Source organism: Rissa tridactyla, chromosome 7 (genome assembly GCF_028500815.1).
Source record: "Rissa tridactyla isolate bRisTri1 chromosome 7, bRisTri1.patW.cur.20221130, whole genome shotgun sequence".
Lineage (NCBI taxonomy): Eukaryota > Metazoa > Chordata > Aves > Charadriiformes > Laridae > Rissa > Rissa tridactyla.
The window spans coordinates 23,260,857-23,285,370 of NC_071472.1; the positions used below are offsets into that span (position 1 = coordinate 23,260,857).

A 24,514-nucleotide genomic window follows, 5' to 3' on the forward strand; every position below is an offset into this window, starting at 1 on the left:
AGGGAGCACCACTGGCCTGGGATATGCAAAAAGAATGCCCCAAGCTGGAGAAATGGGCCAACAGGAGCCTCCTGAAGGTCAGCAAAGGCAAAAGCAAAGTTCTGCCACTGGGATGGGCTAACTCCATGCCACAGGACAGGCTGCAGTCCAGCTGGACAGACAGCAGCTCTGTGGAAAATGACCCGGGGTCCTTGTGGACAAAAAGTTGACTATGAGTCAGCAGTGTGCCCTTGCAGCCACAGAGGCAAGAGCATCCTGGGTTATATGAGTACGAGTGCAGCCAGCAGTCTGGGAGTGGTGATTCTTCCCTTCTGTTCAGCTCTTGGGAGACATCTGAAGACAAATCTGTACCCAATTTGGGGCTTCCCAGTATAAGAAAGACATTGATGTGCTGGAGCAAGTCCAGCAAAAGCCAAGAAGATGGTTAGGAGCAGGGGACCATGAGGTACAAAAAGGGGCTGAGAAAGATGAGCTTGCTCAAGATTCAGGAGTGAAGAGTAACAGGAGATCTTATTGCTGTTTTTAACTACCTTAACAGAAGGGCATAAAGAAAACAAAGCTGTACTCTTCTGAGAGATTGACAGTGACAGGACAAGAGGCAACGGACATAAGCTACAACATGGAAAATTCAAATTGGATATAATAAAGTGTTTTCACTAGAAAGGTCATAGGAGATATTCAAAACTTGACAAGACATAGAATGGAACAACCTGAACTAACTGCACATGCTTTGATGAGGAGGTTGGCTGACAGGCATGCAAATGACCTTCCAACCTAAGTATTTTATGACTCTATGGCAATTCAAAACATAGAGAATCCTTCTTTAAAGAAAAAAGAAAGAAACATGGAGGAAATCATCAATGACAAGGTGGACCACAGGATGAGCGCAGGTCTCCTCAAATGAAAGTCTGCCTCGCACCACATCAACAGTCCTGAGCAAAGAGGCCCTGAGCAACGTGCTCTAGTGTGAAAGCTGCTTTGAGCAGAGGCACGTGACCAATGGGGAGTTTCCCAGAGCTACATTCATTTATAACACTTTCTCCATTTCTATACTGTGATAAAAACAGATGCCTTCACTGAAAGGAATACTGGCACCTCGTTGCAAAGCAAAAGAAGTTTCAAATCCTTTTACGCACAGAAAGGGACCTTTCTAACAAAACCTGCATTACAACTTTCCAGAGTATGTAAAAGCCTGCAAGAATGACAAGAAAAAACAGAGTATAACCCACCTGAGTTAGCTTCTTGTGAGCACAGTTTACTCCACTAACCAGAATCATGTTGGGCATCAATGGTCTTGGATAGTGTAAAACAAAATCTAGCTTCATGAGCCAAATGGAAGCCTTGCGTAACAGATCTGGCACAGTCACATCCCGCTGGAGGAACTCAGAAGCCAGTTTTGCGTATGGTTGGAAGACAAAATCACAGAGAAAATAATTTGGGATGTCAAAGATTAGATTCTTCACCCGCTGGAAAAAGTTCATGTGGTCTGTAAGGTCTGTGAATACCCTGGGGACATAAGAAGGGGGATTGGGACACTGAGTGGCTTCAAATTCTAAACCACATGGTATTTGCTGCAAAAAAAGCACTGAAGGGACTGAAAGATGCTCAGCCAGTATCTGCCCGCAGGGTAGTAGTGGATCTGTAAAGACAGCATCAAACTTGCTCTCTTCAAGATATCTGACAAGCTCTTTGTTATACAGTAAGTGTGTACAGGTAGACAGGAACATGGCAGAAGTATTTTTCACTCCTTCATATGTTTTAACAATTCTTTCCAGAAAAGATCCTTCTGCAAATACATCCTGGCTAGTTCTCCAGAAAGTGTAATCCAGTTCCTCCTGTGTGAAAGGGACTGGGAACATTTTCATAACAAAATTATTTGTTGGCTTTATGTACAAACTGATCTCAGGTGCAACGACGACTATTTCATGCCCCTTCTCCTTGAGACTGTCCAACACTTCCCGCATGCTGAGCCAGTGACTCCCGTCCACCGGCACCACCAGCAGCTTCCCACCAGCAGCCAAACTGAGCATGGACAGGAGCAGAACCAGCGTCGCCATGACGTGCGGATGAGCACTAAGCAGCAGAGCCATTTCTGCAGAAATCTGGTGAGTGCTGCCCAGAAAGAAAACCACTGGCAGCACTGAAGCACCAGCTTCCGCGCTTTAAAGCAATCTGTGCTACAACATAACTTTTGATCCTTCAAGTTATTTGCTGTGTGGTAAATGGATAATCACTCATTTGATAAGACTACACAACAAGTACTAAGTTCAGCCAAGTCCACAGGCAGGTGCTGAGAGGTGGATGCACTGGATAATTCCCGTTTTTTTTCTATTAGAGGAGCAGTACAGAGTGTCCGAGGAAGGAGGCAGGGGTGGTTCTGGGTGGAACTGCACTCTGAGAGCTTCCCTCTGGCTGAACTTTTTGCAAGTGCAGGAGATGTGTCACATCCACATCACCATTCAGCCTGGCAGAGGCTGCTCCCTTCCTGCTGAGTAAGACCTGCCCCCTACTCACCTACCCACCTGTCTCTTTGAAGACTCATCTCTAGGAGGCCTGTGGCCCCACAGCAGATGTGGAAGAGCTGTTTAAATTTGTTTATGGAGTGAGAAGACTGATGAAGATGGGAGCACGACAAAAATTATATGTTAAGCATCAGGAGAGTACTACAGGTTCCTGCAAAGGCACAAATGAATGAGAATTTTGATGAAGTTCCCCCATGTGATGTGTGATAGCCCGAAGAGCTGGACTCACAATAACTCCTTGAGGCTGGTGCAGAATGTGTGCTCTTTTGTTATACAATGACTATGCCCACCCCCACCATGAGTGCTGGTGGAGTTGGAGGATAGGGCTATTCCCTCCTCAGCCTGCTAAGACCTCCTCTAGAATGACTTTTCCTCTGAGGCCTCCTAGATGGGAAAAGTCCATCCACATCTTCCTTTGGGATCAGCTCTGGGTCCATCTCCTTCCTTTCCTCCTTGATGTTTAACGGGAGACCTGTTCTTCCAGATGCAGGGCCAGCTGTTTCACACCACTGCAGTCATCTGCAAACACACAGAGCCACTGACTCCCATCTAGCAGCACCATTAAGCAGCTGCTGGTGTGGGGCAAGGGGTGTAGGAGAGAATAAACCCTGCAGTGGTCTGAGATTACGGAAGAAAGTGACATCTTCTCAAGCAAACTGTGTTGAGGGATGCATAGATTAGCTTTTGTCAGTTCTTGTTGACAAGAAACTAAGAGCATTTATATTACGGTGACATCACACAGTCCCTGGAAGTGTTCAAGGCCAGAGCAGGGTAGGTTTAGATTAGACATTAGGAAGAAATCCTTTACAATGAGGGTGGTGAGACACTGGCACAGGATGCCCAGAGAGTTGGTGGAGGCCCCATCCCTGGAGACATTCAAGGACAGGCTTCATGAGGCTCTGAGCAACCCGATCTAATTAAAGATGTCCCTGCTTACTATAGGAGGGTTGGACTAGATACCTTTAAAGGTCCCTTCCAACCCAACACATTCTATGATTCTATTCTATGATTTGATAAACGTCTGGATAACAAGCACTAGAGTTCAGCAGTCTACACAGGTGGGTGGTAAGAGCGGTGGATGCATCAGATAAGTCCCATCTGTTTCTATCAGAAAAGCTTTGGCAGCTCTTTTGCCTTTGAGAAGAACCTGCCAAGCCCCCATAGCCCCTTCAGGCACATTGAGAGTGATTTTTTTCTCAGGTCTCACCTAGCCATCACCAAGGTGAAATCTCCTGAGGCACAGAGATGGTGCTTCTTAGCCTGAGAGTCCACGATCTGCAACATTCCTTCTGATTCCGGCTTTGGAAATACCCGTGTGAAGGAGCAGACAAATACATTGACAAAGGTAGAAGTGGTAAGGCCGCAAGGGTGCCCCAGGACAGAAGCCTAACATGCATTTCTCTGGAAATACCAGGCCCTACTACAACCATTTACAACATTATATGGATTATACCTAACTGCAATGCTTTGACAGCCCCTCAGACTTGCCTGCTGCACTTCCATCACTCACTAAGATAGAGACAAGTTACCCAACCCTACACAAAATGGCTTCAAATATGTGTAATGAAAAATGACTCAATTGAGCATACTTTATAAATGAAAAGATACAGCTGTCTGCACAGAAAATGGAAAGTCAGGAAGAAAGTGAGGGAAAAATTATTTCTTTTACAAATATTTGCCTAAGTCACACAAAACGGGAACTTGATTCCTATCTGCAACACAAAATTCCACCCTTGTGAACACAAAAGTCTATCAAATCATGAAGTAAAAACAGAGAGCATGACCCACCTGAGTTAGCTCCTTGTGAGCACAGTTTACTCCTCCAATTACAATGATGTTGGGCATCAAAGGTCTTGGATAATCTAACACAAAATCCAACCTCATGAGCCAAATGGAACCCTGGCGCAAGAGATCTGGCACAGTCACATCCCGCTGGAGGAACTCAGAAGCCAGTTTTGCGTATGGTTGGAAGAAAAAATCACAGAGAAAATAATTTGGGATGTCAAAGATTAGATTCTTTACACGCTGGAAAAAGTTCATGCGGTCTGTATTCTCTGAAAATACCCTGGGGACATAAGAAGGAGGACTGGGACACTGAGTGGCTTCAAAATCTAAACCACATGGTATTCCTCGTAAAAAAAACACCGAAGGGATTGAAAGATGCTCAGCCAGTATCTGCCCACAGGGTAGTACAGGGTCTGTAAATACAGCATCAAACTTGCTCTCTTCAAGATATCTGACAAGCTCTTTGTTGTACAGTAAGTGTGCACAGCTGGAGATTGACAAAGCAGACACTTTTTTCATACCTTGGTATATTTTCAGAAATCTTTCCAGAAAAGAACCTTCTTCAAGTACATCTTGTAGAAATGCCTGGAAATTTCCACTCATCTCTTCCTGTGTGAAAGGGACTGGGTACATTTTCATAACAAAATTCTTTGTTGGCTTTATGTACAAACTGATCTCAGGTGCAACGATGACTATTTCATGCCCCTTCTCCTTGAGACTGTCCAACACTTCCCGCATGCTGAGCCAATGACTCCCGTCCACCGGCACCACCAGCAGCTTCCCACCAGCAGCCAAACTGAGCATGGACAGGAGCAGAACCAGCGTCGCCATGACGTGCGGATGAGCACTAAGCAGCAGAGCCATTTCTGCAGAAATCTGGTGAGTGCTGCCCAGAAAGAAAACCACTGGCAGCACTGAAGCACCAGCTTCCGTGCTTTAAAGCAATCTGTGCTACAACATAACTTTTGATCCTTCGAGTTATTTGCTGTGTGGTAAATGGATAATCATTCATTTGATAAAAGGCTGCATAATAAGCATTTAATTCCAGACAAGTCCACAGCCTGGTGTTGTTTGGTGGACCCACCAGTGAACCCCTATTTTTTTTCTATTAGAGGAGCAGTACAGAGTGTCCGAGGAAGGAGGCAGGGGTGGTTCTGAGCGGAACTGTACTCTGAGAGCTTCCCTCTGGCTGAACTTTTTGCAAGTGCAGGAGATGTGTCACATCCACATCACCATTCAGCCTGGCAGAGGCTGCTCCCTTCCCTCGGGCAAGATCTGGCCCATTTTGGTCTCTCTTTGAAGACTCATCTCCAGGAGACCTATGGCCCCATAGCAGATGTGGAAGAGCTGTTTAAGTTTATTTCTAGACTGAGAAGAGTGATGAAGGTGGACGCAGGATGCCAGGTTTGTCTGCAGGATACATCACACGCGCTAAGTGGTACTTGCAGTATCTGAGACCTGCCTCGGGGAATGGAGGGGTTGGCTTTGTGGTCTCAGAGGACAGAGCAGAGATGTCTGAATACTCTTTGAAGGGGACTTCCCATGAAACAATTCAGGGCCTAATTCTGGCTTCTTTTCTGTCACTGGCAAATCTTGCATGGTGTCCAGCAGCAGTGGAGTTGTATGAATGCTCAGGTGGCAACTTACAGTGTACATGAGGATGTCTGTAAGACGCCACAGCCACCTTGGACATTGGTGGAACTGCCACACAGGCTTGGTGACCTTACCCCACAGTGCACAAGTCCTGAATAATATGATTGAAGAGAAGGCCACAGCACAGAAAAGAATAAACCAACTCTCCAGGCTCTCCCACAGAGCATCAGAGGACGCTCTCCAGTAAGAACTGCACGTATTGCTGTCTTTTATGTCCAAGGCACTCAAAGCACATGCCACACCTGAGAGGTTAGCATAATCACCGAGGCTAGTCACACTGTGCGGGACACATCAAAGCAGAGCTGCTCCATGTCTCCATTAATTAGAACTGGATTTTTAAGCCCGGAAAGAGCTTTTAAAGTTTTGTAGGCAGTCTGTCGGGAGCTGCTTGTAAAACAAATGGAGCACTTTGTCCTTCTGTCCAGAAACACTGGCAATCACTTTGGCTGGTGGACACAATGTCCCATCACAGACCTTCACTAGAAGAGTTTCTCTTCAACTAAGCATACTTTATAAATGAAAAGATATAGCTGTCTGCACAGAAAATGGAAAGTGAGGAGGAAAGTGAGAGAAAAATTATTTCTTTCACAAATATTTGCCTAAGTCACACAAAACGGGAACTTGATTCCTATCTGCAACACAAAATTCCACCCTTGTGAACACAAAAGTCTATCAAATCATGAAGTAAAAACAGAGAGCGTGACCCACCTGAGTTAGCTCCTTGTGAGCACAGTTTACTCCTCCAATTACAATGATGTTGGGCATCAATGGTCTTGGATAATCTAACACAAAATCCAACCTCATGAGTCAAATGGAACCCTGGTGCAAGAGATCTGGCACAGTCACATCCCGCTGGAGGAACTCAGAAGCCAGTTTTGCGTATGGTTGGAAGACAATATCACAGAGAAAATAATTTGGGATGTCAAAGATTAGATTCTTTACATGCTGGAAAAAGTTCATGCGGTCTGTATTCTCTGAAAATACCCTGGGGACATAAGAAGGAGGACTGGGACACTGAGTGGCTTCAAAATCTAAACCACATGGTATTCCTCGTAAAAAAAACACCGAAGGGATTGAAAGATACTCAGCCAGTATCTGCCCACAGGGTAGTACAGGGTCTGTAAATACAGCATCAAACTTGCTCTCTTCAAGATATCTGACAAGCTCTTTGTTGTACAGTAAGTGTGCACAGCTGGAGATTGACAAAGCAGACACTTTTTTCATACCTTGGTATATTTTCAGAAATCTTTCCAGAAAAGATCCTTCTTCAAATACTTCCCGTGAAAAAGAATGGATACTTGCATCCACCTCTTCCTTTGTGAAAGGTGTTGGATACATTTTCATAACAAAATTCTCTGATGGTTTTATATGTACATTTATTTCAGATGCAACAACAACTATTTCATGCCCCTTCTCCCTGAGACTGTCCAACACTTCCCGCATGCTGAGCCAATGACTCCCGTCCACCGGCACCACCAGCAGCTTCCCACCAGCAGCCAAACTGAGCATGGACAGGAGCAGAACCAGCGTCGCCATGACGCGCAGATGAGCACTAAGCAGCAGAGCCATTTCTGCAGAAATCTGGTGAGTGCTGCCCAGAAAGAATATACCCAGCTCCACAGTTTTAAGCAATCTGTGCTCTAGTTCTCCAGATGATCTTTAGACTTATTTGCTGTGTGGTAAATGTATAATCATGGGTATGGCAAAGATGGAATAAGAGGTGTTAAACTTCAGCCAGTTTGGCAGACAGTAATTAGAGCAGCAGCCAGAATGGGAAACACCCACCTCTTTGTATTTAAGGACATTGGGATTTACAGAATGATTGGTCTGCTCAAAAGTGCTGATTAACAGATCATTAATTTTCCAAACAAGGATTTTCAGCATAGGAAAAATCCTCCCCTCCTGCCAGACCAAATAATTTTCTATTTGTAAAAGATTAGAAAATTATTAATGCTTCATATGGGAAATGGCCTGGTTTCTTTATCATTTTTATACTTTGACATTGTAATGAAAACAGAAGATTGGCTACTCAAGTTCAATTCCCTGAAAGGCCTCCTTTTGGAAGAATGAAGTAGGGGCTGGAAGGAGGAAGGACAAGGGCATGGTTCTTGCCAGATATATTTAAAACTGGATTAGCAACTCAGAAATGCTGTTCAGGATCAGCCTGGGAAGACCACACCCCAGAGCCATGAAAGCAAAACCACCACTAATGGACAGACAGGATTTGCAGTCAATCAATCAGCCCTAATTATGAAAATTACCGCACAGAAGTAATTTCGAACATACAGTAATTTACTCTGAAGGTTGATAATATGCATCAGAATTTTTTTAAGGACATTTACCGAACTACTGCAGCTCTAGGTACATCTTTTGTAGGGAAACTTTTCAGTAGGCAGCGTAAGCTGTTGCAGATGTCTCAGTGCTGGCTGGCAGCTACACAAACCTCTAACATTTTTACAGAAAATTGCATAAGGAATCCATGCGATGAAAGGATAAACTTAGACTGACAAAGCAACCAGAACATTATCCACCGACTGACGCATTATGACACTTTATCTCTAAATTATGAAAGGATGGTTCTATTAATGGAAAAGATTCGTTGTTTTTAAAAATCAATTGTGACTGTAAAAGAAATAGTTTCAGGTAGTAATACCGATCTGGCAAATACAAGCAGCCTGCTAAGACAAGGATCACCCTCACTGGTGGGTGTGTGACTCTAGCGAGAGTGCAGTGATAAACTACTTCCCTAGTCCAAAGAAAACAATTGTTTAAGCAAAAATGCTCAGATCCTGCTAATGCTATTGAAGAGTACCTGCAAGAGTGGGAGAGAATTAAAATCAACTCAGGTTTTTTACCGATTTTCTTTGTCTTTACTGTATACGTTACTGCACGCCTAAATCCCACAAACTCATGTAGACAATTATATACACACAGAGAGAGCATTTGCAAACAGCCTTTTCCCTTCAAACCTTAATATATTTTATCAAGGAAATCACTGACCTGAGATAATGGCTTTTTCTTTCCACAGTTTATACCTCCAATGAAAACTATGTTGGGCATCACCGGCATGGGATACTCAAAAACAAAATCCATTCTTTTAAGCCAAATGGATCCATGACTTAAGAGCTCCTTCATTGTTACTGGTCTGTGGAGAACATCTGAGGCCAGAAGTTCAAATGGCAAATAGGCAAAATTGCAAAGAAAGGATTCTGATGATTTCAGAAATAAGTTTTCCACGCGCTGGATAAACGTCATGTGGTCCGAGTTCTCTGTAAATGTTCTTGGGACATAGGAAGGGGGGTCTGGACACTGGGTAGCCTGCAAATCAAAGCTGCAGGGGAGTCCCCGTAAAAAGAAAACCGATGGGACAGAGAGATGCAGAGCCAATATTTGTCCACATGGTACAACAGGATCCGTGAGAAGAGCATCAAATTTACTCCTTTCAAGATATTGCATCAGATCCTTATTGTGCAGTAAACTGGTACAGGAGGAGACATAGACACTGGAGATGACCTGAACTTTTTCATAAAGCGCAGTAATTCTTTGAAGAAAAGGCCTTCTCTCAAAAAGATCATTCACAAATGAATGCATGCTTGCTCCCAGTTCCTCCCTCGTTAAAGGCACTGGATACGTTTTGAGAGTGTAATATTCAGATGCCTTCACGTTCAAGTTTACTTCTGGTGCGACAACGACAATTTTGTGTTCTTTCTGGCTGAGGGCCGCCAGCACTGAGTGCATGCTGAGCCAGTGACTCCCATCCATTGGCACCACCAACAGCTTTCCACCATCGGCCAAGCAAAACAGAGACAGGAAAACCAAAACCCTCGTAGAAACTAAGCAACTGTATTTACTTACATAAGCCATGTTCCTAGAAATCCAAAGTCTCTTCGCCTGCCCTGACCCAACCGTTTTTAAGTAGACCTACGGCTCCCTGCCAGATTCTCACATTCCCCCTTAACGATCCGGCTTTTCCAGCAAAACCAGTCACCAGTAACCATTCAAGGCATTGATGAATCATTTAAGGAAAGTGATGGGTTGGGCAGAACTGCGCTTGGTATCTGAGGCTCCCTTGGGATGGGTCCTTTCTGATTGACTCCCGGTGCTGATTGATGTTAGATTGAAAAGAAAATCAGACTTTGCAAAAACAAAATTCTAAGTTTTTTTAATAATGCTGGCACTTGGAAGTAACTGGGCTTGCTGAAAGCAGGTGTTAAAATACTTTCTTGCTTTCCTTCTTTTCTTTCTTTTTGATAAGCATTTTACAGCTGTTCTGAAATGGTTGTCAAGCTTACGTTTAAAATTATAAAATTATGCCACTATACAGCACAATATCTGTGCATACCCTGAGGAGGAGGCTCTGTGATTTACATACAGCTCAGCACTGTAACTCTTGTTTTTCACTGGTACACTGTACCATGTACACTGGTACGACATACATCACCAGCTACAAATTTATTACAGGAAGATGCAGCAGAGGCTTGCATCAGTGAAGGAAAACCACCAAATCTGTGCTGTCATACACAACACTTCTTTGTTTTCATCCTGACCTATCTTTCTGTGCCTGTCTCAATCATTTTCTTCTTCAAGGAGCAATAGGAAGGAAAAGCCACTCAGTTCCCCTTGTACCTAATTAAATACAGGAAAGCCTATACATACACAAATGTACAAATACCAATGTAGCCAGTAACAGCCCTCTTGTTTCAGGCAGGAATTGATTTTAAATGGTAAGAGGTGGTGTTATTACTTCAGATGAAAAACTAGAAGATACCATGTCTGAGCAGTTAACAAGTACTTGTGATAAACTTGTCAACCTGCAGGATTACATTTTGCTGTTTGATGGAACTGTGTGATTCAGCGGCATAGTCGGAAGACAACAAGAAATCAGGACTGAAGAATCAGTACTTCTGCACCAAATATTGCTGCTGGACTACGATCTTTAGTCCCTGAGCAAGATGAGGATGAGAGTGAACTTTGTTTTCAGAGGAAAGTCCGATTTTAAGCATCTCTGCCACATGGCCTCGCCTGCAGGCAGGATGCTGTTTTCCCAGAGGATCTGCCTGGGTTTGTCCCTGAGGAGCCATTAAGCAGCTCTGATGGACAGGACAGATAGGAAAAAGCACTACCTGATAAAAGTGGCCATGTGGGGGGATGACAAGCAATTCGAAAGAGACTTTTGTGAAAAAGCAAGATATGAACACTTGCAGCTTAACAGAAATAAACAGTACTTTCAATGGGCAGCATCAGGTGAAGTACTGGGAGGAGTAAAGCAAAGCCTAAGGCCAGTCAAGGTTGGCTCTGGGGAAGATGTGCCAGGCTTCTAAAATGCAAATCTATTTTATTGTGAAGTTTCACTCATTCATGTTGACAAAGGCCTGTGAATTTGGGGAAGAGTAAGAGTGATGATAGGCAGGAGGAATGCATTCCCGAAGATTCAGGGAAGGCTGGCAAGTGAAAATAGTTCAAGGCAAGAATAGGGGAGAGTCTGTTTATTTTTAAGTAACGTTCACAAAGGATGAAACTTTATCCTTTCTAGGAAACAATGTGATTTATTGCTGAAACTGCTCGATAACACTAACTATAGATTCAGTATCTGCTGAGGAGAGCTGTGTCTTCCTGTATCTCCTTTTCCACTTAATCTCTGGCTTCACATGAGGCTGTTCTTCTTACAGCACAAACAAGCAAGAATGTACATCAGAAGCAGCAATAAGCTAACATACATCACATGCATGCCTTTATCAAGTACTTTTTAGGCCACAGATGCCCAAGCAGACACCCATCAGCATTTCCCTACCCAAACCTAAAAATGCAGTCGAGAACTCAGCTATCTAGTTTTTGTGATGGAAGTCTTTATTAGACCAAAAACTTTCAGGACAAAATATTACCCTTTGACTCAAACACAAGACTGCTGTTACAGAAAAGAGCACGTGATGCTATTGCACATAACCCAGTGAGTTATTTTTCTGACTGGATAAGCAGCTAATACTCTTGAAGAAATATTCTACTGCCTCTTATGTGAGGCAAATATTTTTTTGGAAGAACCGTTATAATTCACCTGCCCTTTTTGCAATACTTCCTGGAGGAGATGGTGTTTGTGTACCTGACTTTAGCTGGAATTAAACACAGCATAGCACGTACTCCCCTCACCAAACAAAATCCCCGTGATGGGCAGACCCAAGGAAAGGAGATATAGAATCATGTCTTTTTCTCCTGTTCTGTTTTTCATGTGGATTGGCTACACAGAAAAGGTTAATCTAAATTATGTCTTTAGATAAGAAATGTCCATATCAAACACACTATTAAACTACACTCAGATCATGCAGGTGTATGACTGCCAAAATTTTCCCTTGTTATACCTTTCCCAGCCAGTCACTGACCTGAGATAATAGTTTCTTCTGTCCGCAGTTTATGCCTCCAATGAAAATCATATTGGGCATTATAGGCATGGGATATTCAAAGACAAAGTCAAGTCTCTTCAGCCAAATGGATCCATGACTTAAAAGCTGCGTAATTGTCATCGGCTTTTGGAGAAAGTCTGAGGCCAGGCTTTCAAATGGTGAAAAGACCATACTGCAGGTGAAATACTCTGAAATGTCAAGCAGGAAGTTCTTCACTCTCTGAGGGAACGTCATATGATCTGTATTGAGTGAGAACATTCGTGGGACATAGGACGGTGGGTTCGGACTCTGAGCAGCATGAGTGTCTATAGAGCACGGAACGCCCCGCAAGAAGAAAACAGTAGGGATAGAAAAGTGCAAAGCAATTATCTGTCCACAGGGTGTCAGAGGATCTGTAAAGATGGCATCAAATTTACTTTCTTCAATGTATTTCATCATCTCTTTGTTGTACAGCAAGGAACTGCAGGAAACTTGAAACAATGCAGAGGTCTTTCTGAAATTATCCAAAGTATTCAAAAATCTGATGAGGAAAGGCTCTTTGCTAAAACAGTTTGCACCAAATGAGCGTATAAGTTCTTCCATCTCTTCCTTTTTGAAAGGTACAGGATACGTTTTCAATTCATATGTCCCTGTGGAATCTATCAGCATTTTGCTATCTGGCGCAATAACAACTATTTCATGCCCTCTCTTGCTCACCTCCACCAGCACTTCCTTCATACTGAGCCAGTGGCTGCCCTCCATTGGGATCACCAGCAGCTTCCCAGCCGCGGCAGGGCTCAGGCAGCACAAGAAGGGAAGCAGCACTGCCACCAGCATGTTGCGATCTGGGCGGACAGGAACTCCTCACACATGAGAGAGACAAGGGGTGGCTCACAAGCTTTTGTAGCTATGCTCCACCTACGCAAACACACCACTTGCCAATGCTTTGTAGCGATACCTGTGCCCTTTTGACTTGCCTCACATTTCAAGTGTTCACAAGTTTGCACGCAACAGAGTCACGGTAGGTAATTAATGGTTATAAAAGGTTGAGATGAGGTTTGTGCTTCAAAAGCGGGTTTGAATGAGCATGAAAAAGGTCTGTCTCCTATCACACACTTCGCTTGCCCAAGCTAAGACTACAGCTCAGTGCCTCAGCCTTCTCCTTTCCATAGTAGGACCACAACCTCATGACACTTCTTACCATCAGCAACCCAGCAACTTTGCTGACGTTTACTGACAACATGCTCTAAGGTGCATGGGAATCCATGAAAGAAATGCATACACAGAACGGATGGACAGGAACACTGCTGACCCCACATGGTAGTACTGGGTCTATAAAGAGCACACTAAAATGACTCTTCCATCTAGTGTTGGAGTTTTCTGTGCCAATGAAGGCTGACAGAGTTGTCATAGAGTGTAGTAATTTAGTATTTTTTTATAAGTATTTTCTTTTCTAATGAAGCTGAGGCGAGTTGTACAGTGAAACATAACTTATAGTAAAGGTAAATATGAGGAATCAATGTTGAAGTACCTGGGGTTTGTTTTTTGCCTTTTTTTTAATAACCAAAACCAGCTGGTACAACTGAGAAAAATGAATATTTTTTTTCATTGATGCAAACATGCATTTTTTTGAAGAGACGCAGCCAACAGAAAATCTTTCCCCATCTCTACATATAACTTCCATCTAACCTCTTATCCTGTGGGCTATAAAACTAAATTGCAAAACAGCAGTTCGCCATTGTACCTCAGATAACCTAAACCAACAACACGTTTCTAATTCAGGAACTCATGAGTTCATGGACAATGTCAGTTCAGGTCATGACTGAAATAGTTCATCAACTCCGTTGAGTCTAGATTGTAAATTGCTGGTTGTAAATTGCTGGGTTTTTAAATGTTGGTGATAACCTCTCACCACAGAAGTTTCTAAATAGGTGACTTTGTATCCTTTGGGATACAATTTGCTCCTCCAGGACGTTCAAGGCTCTACATCACCGGTGGAGCTTTCTTTCACATGCAGTTTCTGTACAATTATTTTCAGGCTTGGTGGGAAAGCTTTGACCTTATTGAGAACTTGCACTCCAAAAAGTGCAAGCAGCTCCATCACCCGCACTGTCCCCATATTGGTAGTTTACAAGATAGGATTAACTTAATGGGAATTTTCAAACAGCCCAGGAGAAGGTGAGGCACAGAAACAGATCTGTTGCTCTTAACCTAAAAAAGGCCGTCAAATGAACACTAGAAGACATGTTCAAGTTAGACCAACAGATGAAGAAAGAGAGTCATGGATGTCTGATCGTGGGGCATTTACAGACATCTGCTTGGGTCTTTAATATCTGATCAGCAATCTTTCCCGCTCCTGACTCCATGTCCTTTTGAAAGACCCCTTGTGAGCAACTGCTACTCCTTTTCCTTCATTCAAATATATATAACCAGTTAGAGAGAACCAAGTCGCACTAAAGACTCTCCTGGTAAGAGGATTGGCTGGCTCTGCCACTTCCAACACAAGCACTAAACATACTTACCTGGACAAAAGTGGAGGACATCAGGGCTTTCTTCTATACTACTCTGTTTCAGGGGTACTCATAATTAGCAATACTCGAATATCCCTTTCTTGCTTCAATCCGCTATAGAAGATGCTGTACTTGATTCAGAGAGCTGGCTGGTACCCAAAAAACTGAATAGGAATTTACAGAAGACACCCCCACCCAGAAAAGCTTAAAACCTAATTAAATAGCCTATGAAAGAAGGGGAAGATACATTTTAAACAGGCTTTCTTTTGGGGGTTAGATATTGGCACTTTGACATAATGGGAAAGACATAGATGAATCAGTCTGCCAGATGGACGTGACAGAAAAAGAACCAATGAACAGCTAAAATCTTAAGTCCTATCACTTTCAATGTCTTTGAAGGGAGAATGGGTATACAGAAGTATGGACAGTCCATGAGACAGCCGGAAAGGGAGGACACCATGGGGCAGACAGAGAGCAGACTGTGCTTCTGCATGTTCTTCAGGTTCTTTCAGAGCAATACAGCCAAGTCCTCCGAGCCTGGCTTTGGTCATACGGACAGCTCTTACGGAGATGGACGTGGCATAAGAAATTTAGATGAAATGGAAGCTACCAAGTTTGGCTCCTGTTGGGGAGGAAAGTTTACAACTCATCAAAATTCAGGTCAGCTTCAGTTCAACAAAACAGCTTATAATTTGCATAAAATTTACATGTAACTTAAATTTTCATATCTGATAAGACCTTAGGTTTGCCAGGATATGATTTAATCTGAATGCTGGATACTAGGAAATAACATTTCTGCATCATGCAGGATTTCTCATGAGCTTTCTATCTTTAAATGCCAAGGTGTTGTCAGTTAGGTTTTGATGTAAGGATGCTTAAACATTTATGTTCTTGCCTTTTCAATAAAAAAAAATAAATTAAAATTTTATACCTGAGACAGTTTTTTCTTCTGATCACAGTTTATCCCTCCAATAAAAACCATGTTTGGCATCACTGGTCTCGGGAACTCAAACACAAAATCGTATCTCATTAGCCAAACAGATCCACGGCTTAGAAGGTCTGTAGCTGTCACTTTCTTTTGAATAATCTCGTATGCAAGTTCTTCAAATTGAGTGAACATAGGTTTACAATAAACAAACTCCAGCATACGGACCAGCATGTTCTTCACACGTTGAGCAAATGTCATGCTATCTGGATTATTTAGGAAAAGTCTGGGGACATAGGAAGGAGGGCTTGGACACTGGGTAGCTTCAAAATCCATACCGCAAGGAAACCCCCGCAAGAAGTAGACAGAAGGAACTGAAAGATACTCAGCGATTACAGTTCCACACATCAGAATTGGATCCGTGAAAACCACATCAAACTTGCTCTCTCTCAAATACTTCATCATGTCTTCATTGTGCAAAAGGCTCTTACAGTTGGTGAAAAAGAACCTGGACATTTCTAAAATGCTTTGATACATTGTAATAATAACATTCAAAACAGATTGTTCAATAAAATGAGCATTAACAAATGACTTGAGCACAACAGCTAAATGTTCCTCTGCGTAAGGTATTGGATATAATTTCACTGTATAATTCTGAGGCTCCTTTGGCTTCATATACAAACTTGTTGATGGTACAACCACAACAACTTCATGTCCTTTTTGCTGGAGTTTCTCCACTACTGGGCGCATGCTGAGCCAGTGACTTCCATCATGAGGTATCACCAGGATCTTTCCACCTTTGGCAAAGATTAAAGACGATGCCAGAAGAAGAAGTATCCCAGTTAGTTGGTAAAAACACCGAAACAGAAGAGCCATTTCAGTGGAAGCAAAGCAGAGAGTTCTGCTCTGGAGCCATCCGTCACAGTCCTTTATATGAAGGTCCACACAAGGTTTAACTTTTCTGCAGGGAACTTATTGACTGCAGAAATAAATGTTTAACTTCCCAATATTGTTGTGGTTATCCTTTAATATTGCAATTGCTTATGTAACAGGGCAGGGAAGCAATCTGTTCTTGAAAAAAGATGGTCCCCCTTTGTACTTTTTGTTAATTTTTAAACTTGGGATTACGTCAGCATGTTCCTTCCTACATGAAACTGAGACCAGGGATGTCAACTTGTAATAATAATTGTGGTTAATACCATTGGCTTGGTAAGTGCCCAGTGAGAAAATAAGCCTGGTTTTGCTTTCAAAAGGCAAACTTTAAAATACACCCATCAGGATGAGTGGAAATTGCAAGATCATTTTGTTTATGGACTAGCCTAACTGAGAACACCTAACCAGTATGGAGAAGGCTGATGTTAAATTCCCACCTCCTGGAAGCAGTCAAACCTGCATGTCTTACGAATATATCACAGCTACCACGACATACCATGCAATCCCAAATCAGAGGAGGAGAAGGACAATCCTGTTTGGCTTTTCTCCCCATGGTACTAGACAAAAAAAAAATGAAGCAAATGATGGGTTCAGGGCAAGAGAAGGGAACGGAGGCTGGCGTAGACCTTTTGGACACAAAGAAGGAGCCTTGGTCTTTGGCCACTGTCCTGAAAACTCTTTTTATACATTGTGGGCAAGACAAAATTTAAGAGAAGATATGATATCTTTTATTAATTCCACTGATAACACATACAGAGAAAATCCCAACAAGCAAACTAGGTTTCTGAGCTCTCCTCTTTTCACAGATACAAGCAGTAATGTAAGCAACCACACACAGGTGTCTCCTGGACCTCTTCAGCTATGAGCCCCCACAGAGCTGCAAACTCACCCTTCCTCTTCCATGTTCACTTCTGAGCAGCAGCCCGGCTTTGATAAGAAGAGAGATCCTCTCTTGATTAAATTAGCCAGGAACTTGGTAGTTGGATCTGTGGGTTTGAATCCACTCTCAGGGAGGCACAAGCTGTCCCCAGAGTTCATGTTTCCTCAGGGAGGAACTGATTGCTGGGCCGTTATAAAAAAACTAGGTGGCAATACCCCAGCTTGGGTTTCCAAAGAAAGTTTTACTAGGGTGGTGTGAGCCCTTGTTTGCTGGTATTCGCTGTCATCCTCTGGAAACATGCAGTGAACTGAGCCCCTCGGGGCTTTGCTGTAGGAATGTTTGTCTTTATGCAAGCAAAAGCAATGCCAGACCAAAGTCTTTTGGGTGGTGGTAAGGAAGAGGTCCTTGTGAAGAAAAGTGCTGATGCAAAACTAGCAGCAGCACAAAGTTTTTCCTGTTCCTTCCTTTTGTAAGTGGTGGTGGGATTCCCAGCATCTTCACTATGGAGAAATAAACGCTTACAACCTTGACAATAGGGTTTGTCTCAGTAGGCACCCAAAAGGTGCTAGCACTGCTCTGCATGGTTCCATACTGTCACGCTGACATGGAAGAACCACCTTTAGACATGGAGAACCAATTTCTAGAAAGGGCCAAATATGGCGGAGTAGAGGCAGGAGACAGTTTTGTAAGGCACAGACTGAAAGCGTGAGACTGAACAGATTTATGAGTAATTCTGATTAAATGACAGAAATATAAAGAGTTTATTGCAATTGCTGTGGCAGGAACTGACCAAATCCATTTGGAACTTGCTATTCGGTGTTTTTTACTCTGCACTTAGGTATGATTTTCAACAGCAAAATTAGGTGGCTGAAAACAGCCAATACAAAGGTCATCTTCCAGTATTTATAAGAGAACAAGCCTCTTGCTAGTATGGCTACACTTTCTTATGGACTCAACAGACTCCCTACTTTTTGTACCAGACCATCAGAGCAAAAACTGTGGAAAAGGTGAGGCAGCAACAAGAAGTATTTAAAAAAAGATAAAATAGAGGTAAACAAAGAACAGACAAAGAAAGGATGGAGTTCTTAGGTTAGCACAGAATCAGCCGAGGTCTGATCTAAGCTGGGTAATTATTATTCAGAAAATTAACAGACTGGCTCATTTTTCAAAATAACATGGTAGGTTTACATGTGTTTGTTGTTCATTATGCAGTAGCAAAGGGCACCTGGGCCCCTTTCAGGCTTGAAGGGTGTGGTGCCTCCTTACTGACTCCTGCTATATGTGCAGAGGAGAACCAGAGTAGTTTGATGAACAGAGTGAGAGCCCTTTGCCAGCTTGGAGGAAAGGCTTCCCCACTGTTTACCGAAGGCCATAAAATTTGTTAAAAAAGGCTGAAGTTTGGGTGACCCAAGACTGCAGATTTGTTTTTCACTCAGAAGTATCCCTTGCAATAAGGCTTGTGCGTCCAGGGTGTCTCTCTGAGCTGGCAAGGAGCATTGCAGTGATGGAGCAGTGCTGCACTGACATGCAATCAGCTCTGAGGAATTGAGACCGCTTGGACCCTGTGCCATAACCATGTCGAGGGGTGCAGGTGTACTTACCCCTCACCCTATGATTGCTTCAGCTGGAAAAGGTACTAAAACCTGGGAAATCTACTTCTAACCTGAGCAGCAAACAGTATGTGGCACTAAGGGAAGAAGATAGCAAATGGACACCTCAGCAGCTACTTGTTATATGAGCAACACTAAAACTAGAACTAAAATGTTTGTTGAGGCAGCCTGAAAGTGTTGGTATCATCTACTGGATTTGTTTTCCTGTTGTTAGATGAAGTTACTCGCCCCCTCATGCTCTGGGTCTTGCAAGCAGGAAAAGGCTGCTCAAATGCAAGTGTGTGTGGACGATATAGTTTGATTTCTCAGCTTTCTGAATGACGGATCAGGCTTATACATTTTGTCAGCAGGAATCCTTGTGTAATTGACCTAAGTCTTTCTGTGATGCTAAACAGTATGAAGCAAAAGGATTTACACAGTAAAGTGCAGATTGGTAGCTGCTAACATGAACCTGCCTGATCCCCCCCTTACATTTTACATAGCCAAGGAGATATACTGGCATTTGCCTGCACAGGATGAGGTGGCATGTAGTTTGGCTACTGTGACTTCAGAGGAAAAACAACCCATAAAAGTGATTACATGTTGACTGCAAGTTGGAAAGTAACCTTACTCTAAGTCTTTGTGGTAGCAAGAAGCAGCAGGCAGCTAAGCAAATCACAAAACACATATAATTTCTAGGGCAGCTCTTTCCTAAGCAGAGAATAGAAATCATATGAAAATGATCATTTGTGATCCTGAAATTAATGACTGTATCCTAACAGAAAGACAGGTGACATTTAAGGCTTCCCATGTAACTGTAATTGGAACATTTGCTAACTTTTGTAGGGCAGTATGTTGGATATTTGTTAACACAATACTCTTACAACCTTTCTAGATTTTTGTGCATAGACCTCTGTAAAATACAGTACCTTTAGACTCACCTTAGAGAAGGTGTTTCAATTTAACCAGAAGACAAACTTCCCATGGAAAGGGAAACTATTGCAGTAGTTCCATTTGACATGAGGGAATTTTTGTCGAAAGAACTGTGTTTTACAGCTTTCTTAATATCTCTTCTTCAAAATATGGGAGACATAGGGACTGAAGAGGACAGTGAGATAAACTGTTCGGTTAGAGCAGCCATTTCAGGTTGGAACATACTGTGCATTGAAGACACGCAACACATGACAGTTAAACTTCCTTTTCCAAAATTAGCACTGCTTTTACTTGCCTGATGTTGTGTATTTTGCCATTGCAATATAAGGCAGATGAACAGTATTGTCAGCTTTAAATCTGCTCAACATCCTTTACAAAAGCAAAACACACAGATGCTGATGTGATACCAGGCTGCTCTGAACTGCCACTAGGTTCCTCAACACCTTGAATATTGCACAAAAAAACCCAACCCTAGTATTTGGTTCATGAACAGAGTGACGACTACTGCTCCGGTGCAGAAAATGAAGAGCTCCCATAGAGCTGTACTAAACCTAGCTACCCATGTTAGTAAATTCACAGTACTCGCAGATGTCACAGGATCCCTTCCGAGGTCACACAAAGTGACATTTGTGTTGAGCAGACATTTCAAAAGTATGTCTGTGTGTACCAGGTATGTGTGCACACTTTGGTACTGCTTACTGTATTTTCTGGCTTCTTACGAAAGTCTTTGAATTCCACTTTAATTACATATTTCAGAGGACCAGTTAGAAATGTCTCCTTATCAGAGCTTCCCAGATGCTGCTGGCTCTGGCAAGAGGGTTTCAGAACAGGACCTGTTTTCTTAATCCTTGTGCTGGAGGGACAAACCACAGGGTCTTTATTCAGTTATACTTCTCCTTTACTTAACTACCTACTTAAATCCTACTTAACTTAAATTTTAATGTTTTAAATTAACCAGTTTTTTAAATAAGTAATGGGTGTTTTAGGTTAAAAAACCCCAAACCAAACCAGGAACAACTTTAAAAGACTGCAAGAGCTTACATTTCTGAACTTTGCTTAGATTAAATCATATGAACTTTGTTTTTATGAGCTGCCCAAAAAAGCAACTTTGCATTAACTTTGGCTAAAGATGAGATATTCATCAAAGTGTCACAGGGCTCACAGTCCCAGTTCATGGCTCCCTAACGAGGGATCACTCACAGTGCCAGCCTTCAGGTCCTTCTGGAGTCATTAGAGGATGACTTGGCACAGGACCTCTGCTCAGTCAAGAACTTGGCTCTGATTTCCTTCGAGCCTTGTAGTAAACCCCCAGACACATTGGGACTTGGCAACTGGAGTTATGTGTCTGTTAATGAACATGTAATTGCCAGTGAGACAGATGCCTATGTGAAGTGGGACAAGAGGAAACACAGCCTGAGGCAGCTATGTTATCTTAGTTGGAGTAAGGGTAGTTTGTGTTGCCCCCTGTGGTCGCACGTTCTCCCGCTCCCTCTGAGGCTGCAAGGCTGTGGACAATGCTTATGGCTCAGGAGCGTCAAGGAACTTGCGATTTAATTCCTGTCTCTGTGCTGGATAAAACACTTATGCCCAGTTCTACAAAAGCATAAGCTCCTCAGCGCCCTGATGTCTTCAGCTCCCGAGCAGGTACTCCATGGGACCATGGGTGATACAGCAGGAAGGAGCCCTCTTCTGGAATGAAACCACAATGCCTGATTTTTCTGCCTGTGGAAAACTGTGGAAAGTGGTGTAACAGAAAGGTCTGTGGCTTAAGCTCCTCATCTGAGAAAAGAAACCTCATTTTGAATCTCTTGTTCTCCCTCCCTTTCTTAGTCATCCTAACTTTTTGTTTTCTTGTCTGTTGAACAATGGGCTACTGGGTTTTGAAGAACTATCTATTCTTATCATATGATTATATTTCTGAACATTAATGATCAACCCAAAGCTTACCACTCTGTATGGATAGGTAGATTTTTTTCTCCCATATGACTCACTTCACATTTGCTTACACTCCACTTACTGCATTATTGCCTTGCTGCTGGTCACTGTTACAAGTGAAATAGGAGAAATTCCTCTGCTGTCTGTAGAAAATGTATCTAGAAAAGCTAGACTGAATATAGGAAGAACACATGAGGTTTTTCAAGATTTGGAAAATATGATTTCCACCAAATGACAAATGTCAGTGTGAAGATGGGAGATGTCAGGTATAAAATAAGGGCAGGATTGTTCCACCCCTATAGCAAGCTACAAACAGTTTGTAGGTCTGAGACCTTCAAGATGTAAAAGTAAAGACTTATGTCATGCAACCAGCAAGAATTTGCTTCTTAAATCTCTAACTATGAAGTGCCACTCTTTTGAGCCTAATGTGAGAGAATGCCTTGTTTATAATATTATTCTAATATTCTCATTTATAGTATTATTCTTTATTTGCCTTATTCTTTATTGAGTTCAGTGGGCTCTGCATAAACCTGTCAAAGAGTATAAAATAAACTGAAAGAAAAAAGGAAAATACCTTAGTCTCAAAGATACTGTATTGCAATCGTGTAGCGGTACTGTGTGACCACAATTCAGAAGTGAAGGAATAATTTCAAAGGAAAGATGTTTGTGTCCTGCATTGTGCCTGGAAAGAAATGTCTAGCGCTACTAATTGTTTTGGAGACTATATGGTAACTATCAAAATAGATTTAAGTTTCTAGATTAGATTTAAAAACCTGCAGAAAAATTCCGGTAAAGGCAAATTTGAAGAAATATGTATGAAGACTTATCTGAATTTGCTTTCAAGTGTCTTTCGTCAAATACACTAATTTATATTATTTTTTCCCATTTCAACATGACAATTATGTTTCACCATGATCTACAAAGAGAAGTAACTTAACATAAACAGGCAGTTTGGAAACCATACGTCATGAAAACACAACCAAAGCAAATTAACTGACTTTGCTGAGTCTAGAGTTAAAAACAAAAGATGACTCTCAGATTTGACTCTCTTTGGATTTTTGGTCAGGTGAAAGAAATATATGTCAGACTCCATGAAAATTACGTCAAAACTGCATCTGGTTGGTGAATAATATACATTCACTGAGGACTTCAAATAAGTCATCTGCCTCCATCAAGGTAATTTGACTTCAGCCTGTGGGAAAAATCCTGCCAGAACCTGGTCATATTAAATCATTACCAGAAATAAAAAAAATTCAATAGCACTAAACTTCCAGAAATGATGTAATCCCATTTCATTGGAAAATGTATAAATTGGAGGAAAAAAGAACATACCTTAGACAGCGGTTTCTTCTGAGCACAGTTTATACCTCCAACAAAGACCATATTGGGCATCACTGGTCTGACATACTCAAACACAAAGTCAAATCTCAGAAGCCAAATGGAAGCAGAGTTCAGGAGGTCTAGCAGGGTTACATCTCTCTGAAGAACTTCGGAGGAAAATTTTATAGCATCTTCATAGAAACCGTTACAGTACTCAAGCTCCAGGAGGGCAACCAGTGCATTTTCCACTCTCTGGAAAAAAGTCATGCGGTCCGAGTTGAAGGTAAATAGTCTCGGGATGTAGGACAGAGGGCTCGGGCACTGCGGTGCTTCATAGTGTAAGCTGCAAGGAAATCCTCTCATGAAGAACACAAATGGAAGAGAAAGATAATTAGCAAGTGTGGCTCCACACATAAAAACAGGGTCTGTTAGGATAGCATCAAAGTTGCTTTGATTCAAGTACTGCAGGGTCTCCTTGCTGCTGAAGAGGTCCTTGCACTCAGCAAAGAACATACGGAAAACGTCCACTGAGGTGTTGTACAGCGCTAGAACATTCATGGGGAAAGGCAGGTCCTTCAGGTGAATGGCAACATACTTATGAAAGGCATTATCCAGATCTTCTAACGTGTAAGACACTGGGTATTTTTTCACTGTGTATGCCTCTGTTGTCTTTATATTCCAGCTTATTTCTGGCATAACCACCACCACTTCATGTCCTTTCTCAGTGAGCTTTTCAACCACTTGCCGCATGCTAAGCCAGTGGCTTCCAACCATGGGCACCACCAGGAGTTTTCCTCCATCTGAGAGGCCAGGAAGGAAGAGGATGAAAATCCAAGCACAGAAAAGCCGCAAAGGCATGTTCCTGTGGTCAGAATACAGAGTGTGAAAGAGTTTTTCTCCTTCAGTGGCTTGAAGATGCTCTTGAAGGAAGCCAGTGCATTTATCTATTGAGTTGTGCTGCTTTGTCATAATCTTCTAGTTAATGATTCACTGCTTTAGGTTGTGGGTTGTTTGGTTTTGTGGTTTTTTTTTTTAATCTTTACTTGTAAAGCCAAATGAGGTGACCCTTTCCTGTGCTGAGTCATTGGGAGTTCCTCAGTGTTCAACGGAGAATTCCGCGGCATGCTAGTCAGATTGTATAGGACTTCTCTCTTG

At 42.4% G+C, this 24,514-nt stretch overlaps 3 protein-coding genes and 1 pseudogene across 6 annotated transcripts in view; all 4 read right to left on the bottom strand.

The window, feature by feature from the left end:
* Positions 1–24,299, bottom strand: part of LOC128912751 (UDP-glucuronosyltransferase 1A1-like) — a 36,741-nt gene extending 12,442 nt beyond the window's left edge. The window contains exons 1-2 of one of the 4 annotated variants that reach the window (XM_054209209.1): positions 20,113–20,290; positions 15,776–19,579 (exon numbers count right to left, since the gene is read on the bottom strand). In XM_054209209.1, coding sequence (XP_054065184.1) covers positions 15,776–16,645 — 870 coding nt within the window. In that variant the 5' untranslated portion in view covers positions 16,646–19,579; positions 20,113–20,290. Of the gene's footprint in view, positions 1–1,229; positions 4,280–4,310; positions 5,326–15,775; positions 19,580–20,112; positions 20,291–23,371 lie in introns of those variants that run through there. The other 3 variants (XM_054209210.1, XM_054209211.1, XM_054209208.1) reach the window with 3 other exon arrangements.
* LOC128912752 (UDP-glucuronosyltransferase 1A1-like) lies at positions 6,633–7,529 on the bottom strand (annotated as a pseudogene).
* LOC128912753 (UDP-glucuronosyltransferase 1A1-like) lies at positions 8,931–9,824 on the bottom strand. The gene has a single exon (XM_054209216.1). The coding sequence runs from the start codon at positions 9,822–9,824 to the stop codon at positions 8,931–8,933; it is 894 nt and encodes a 297-aa protein (XP_054065191.1).
* LOC128912754 (UDP-glucuronosyltransferase 1A1-like) lies at positions 12,291–15,767 on the bottom strand. Its single transcript, XM_054209217.1, has one exon. It carries the CDS (start codon positions 13,169–13,171, stop codon positions 12,308–12,310), a length of 864 nt encoding a protein of 287 aa, XP_054065192.1. The 5' UTR covers positions 13,172–15,767; the 3' UTR covers positions 12,291–12,307.
* Positions 24,300–24,514: the final 215 nt, after the last annotated feature.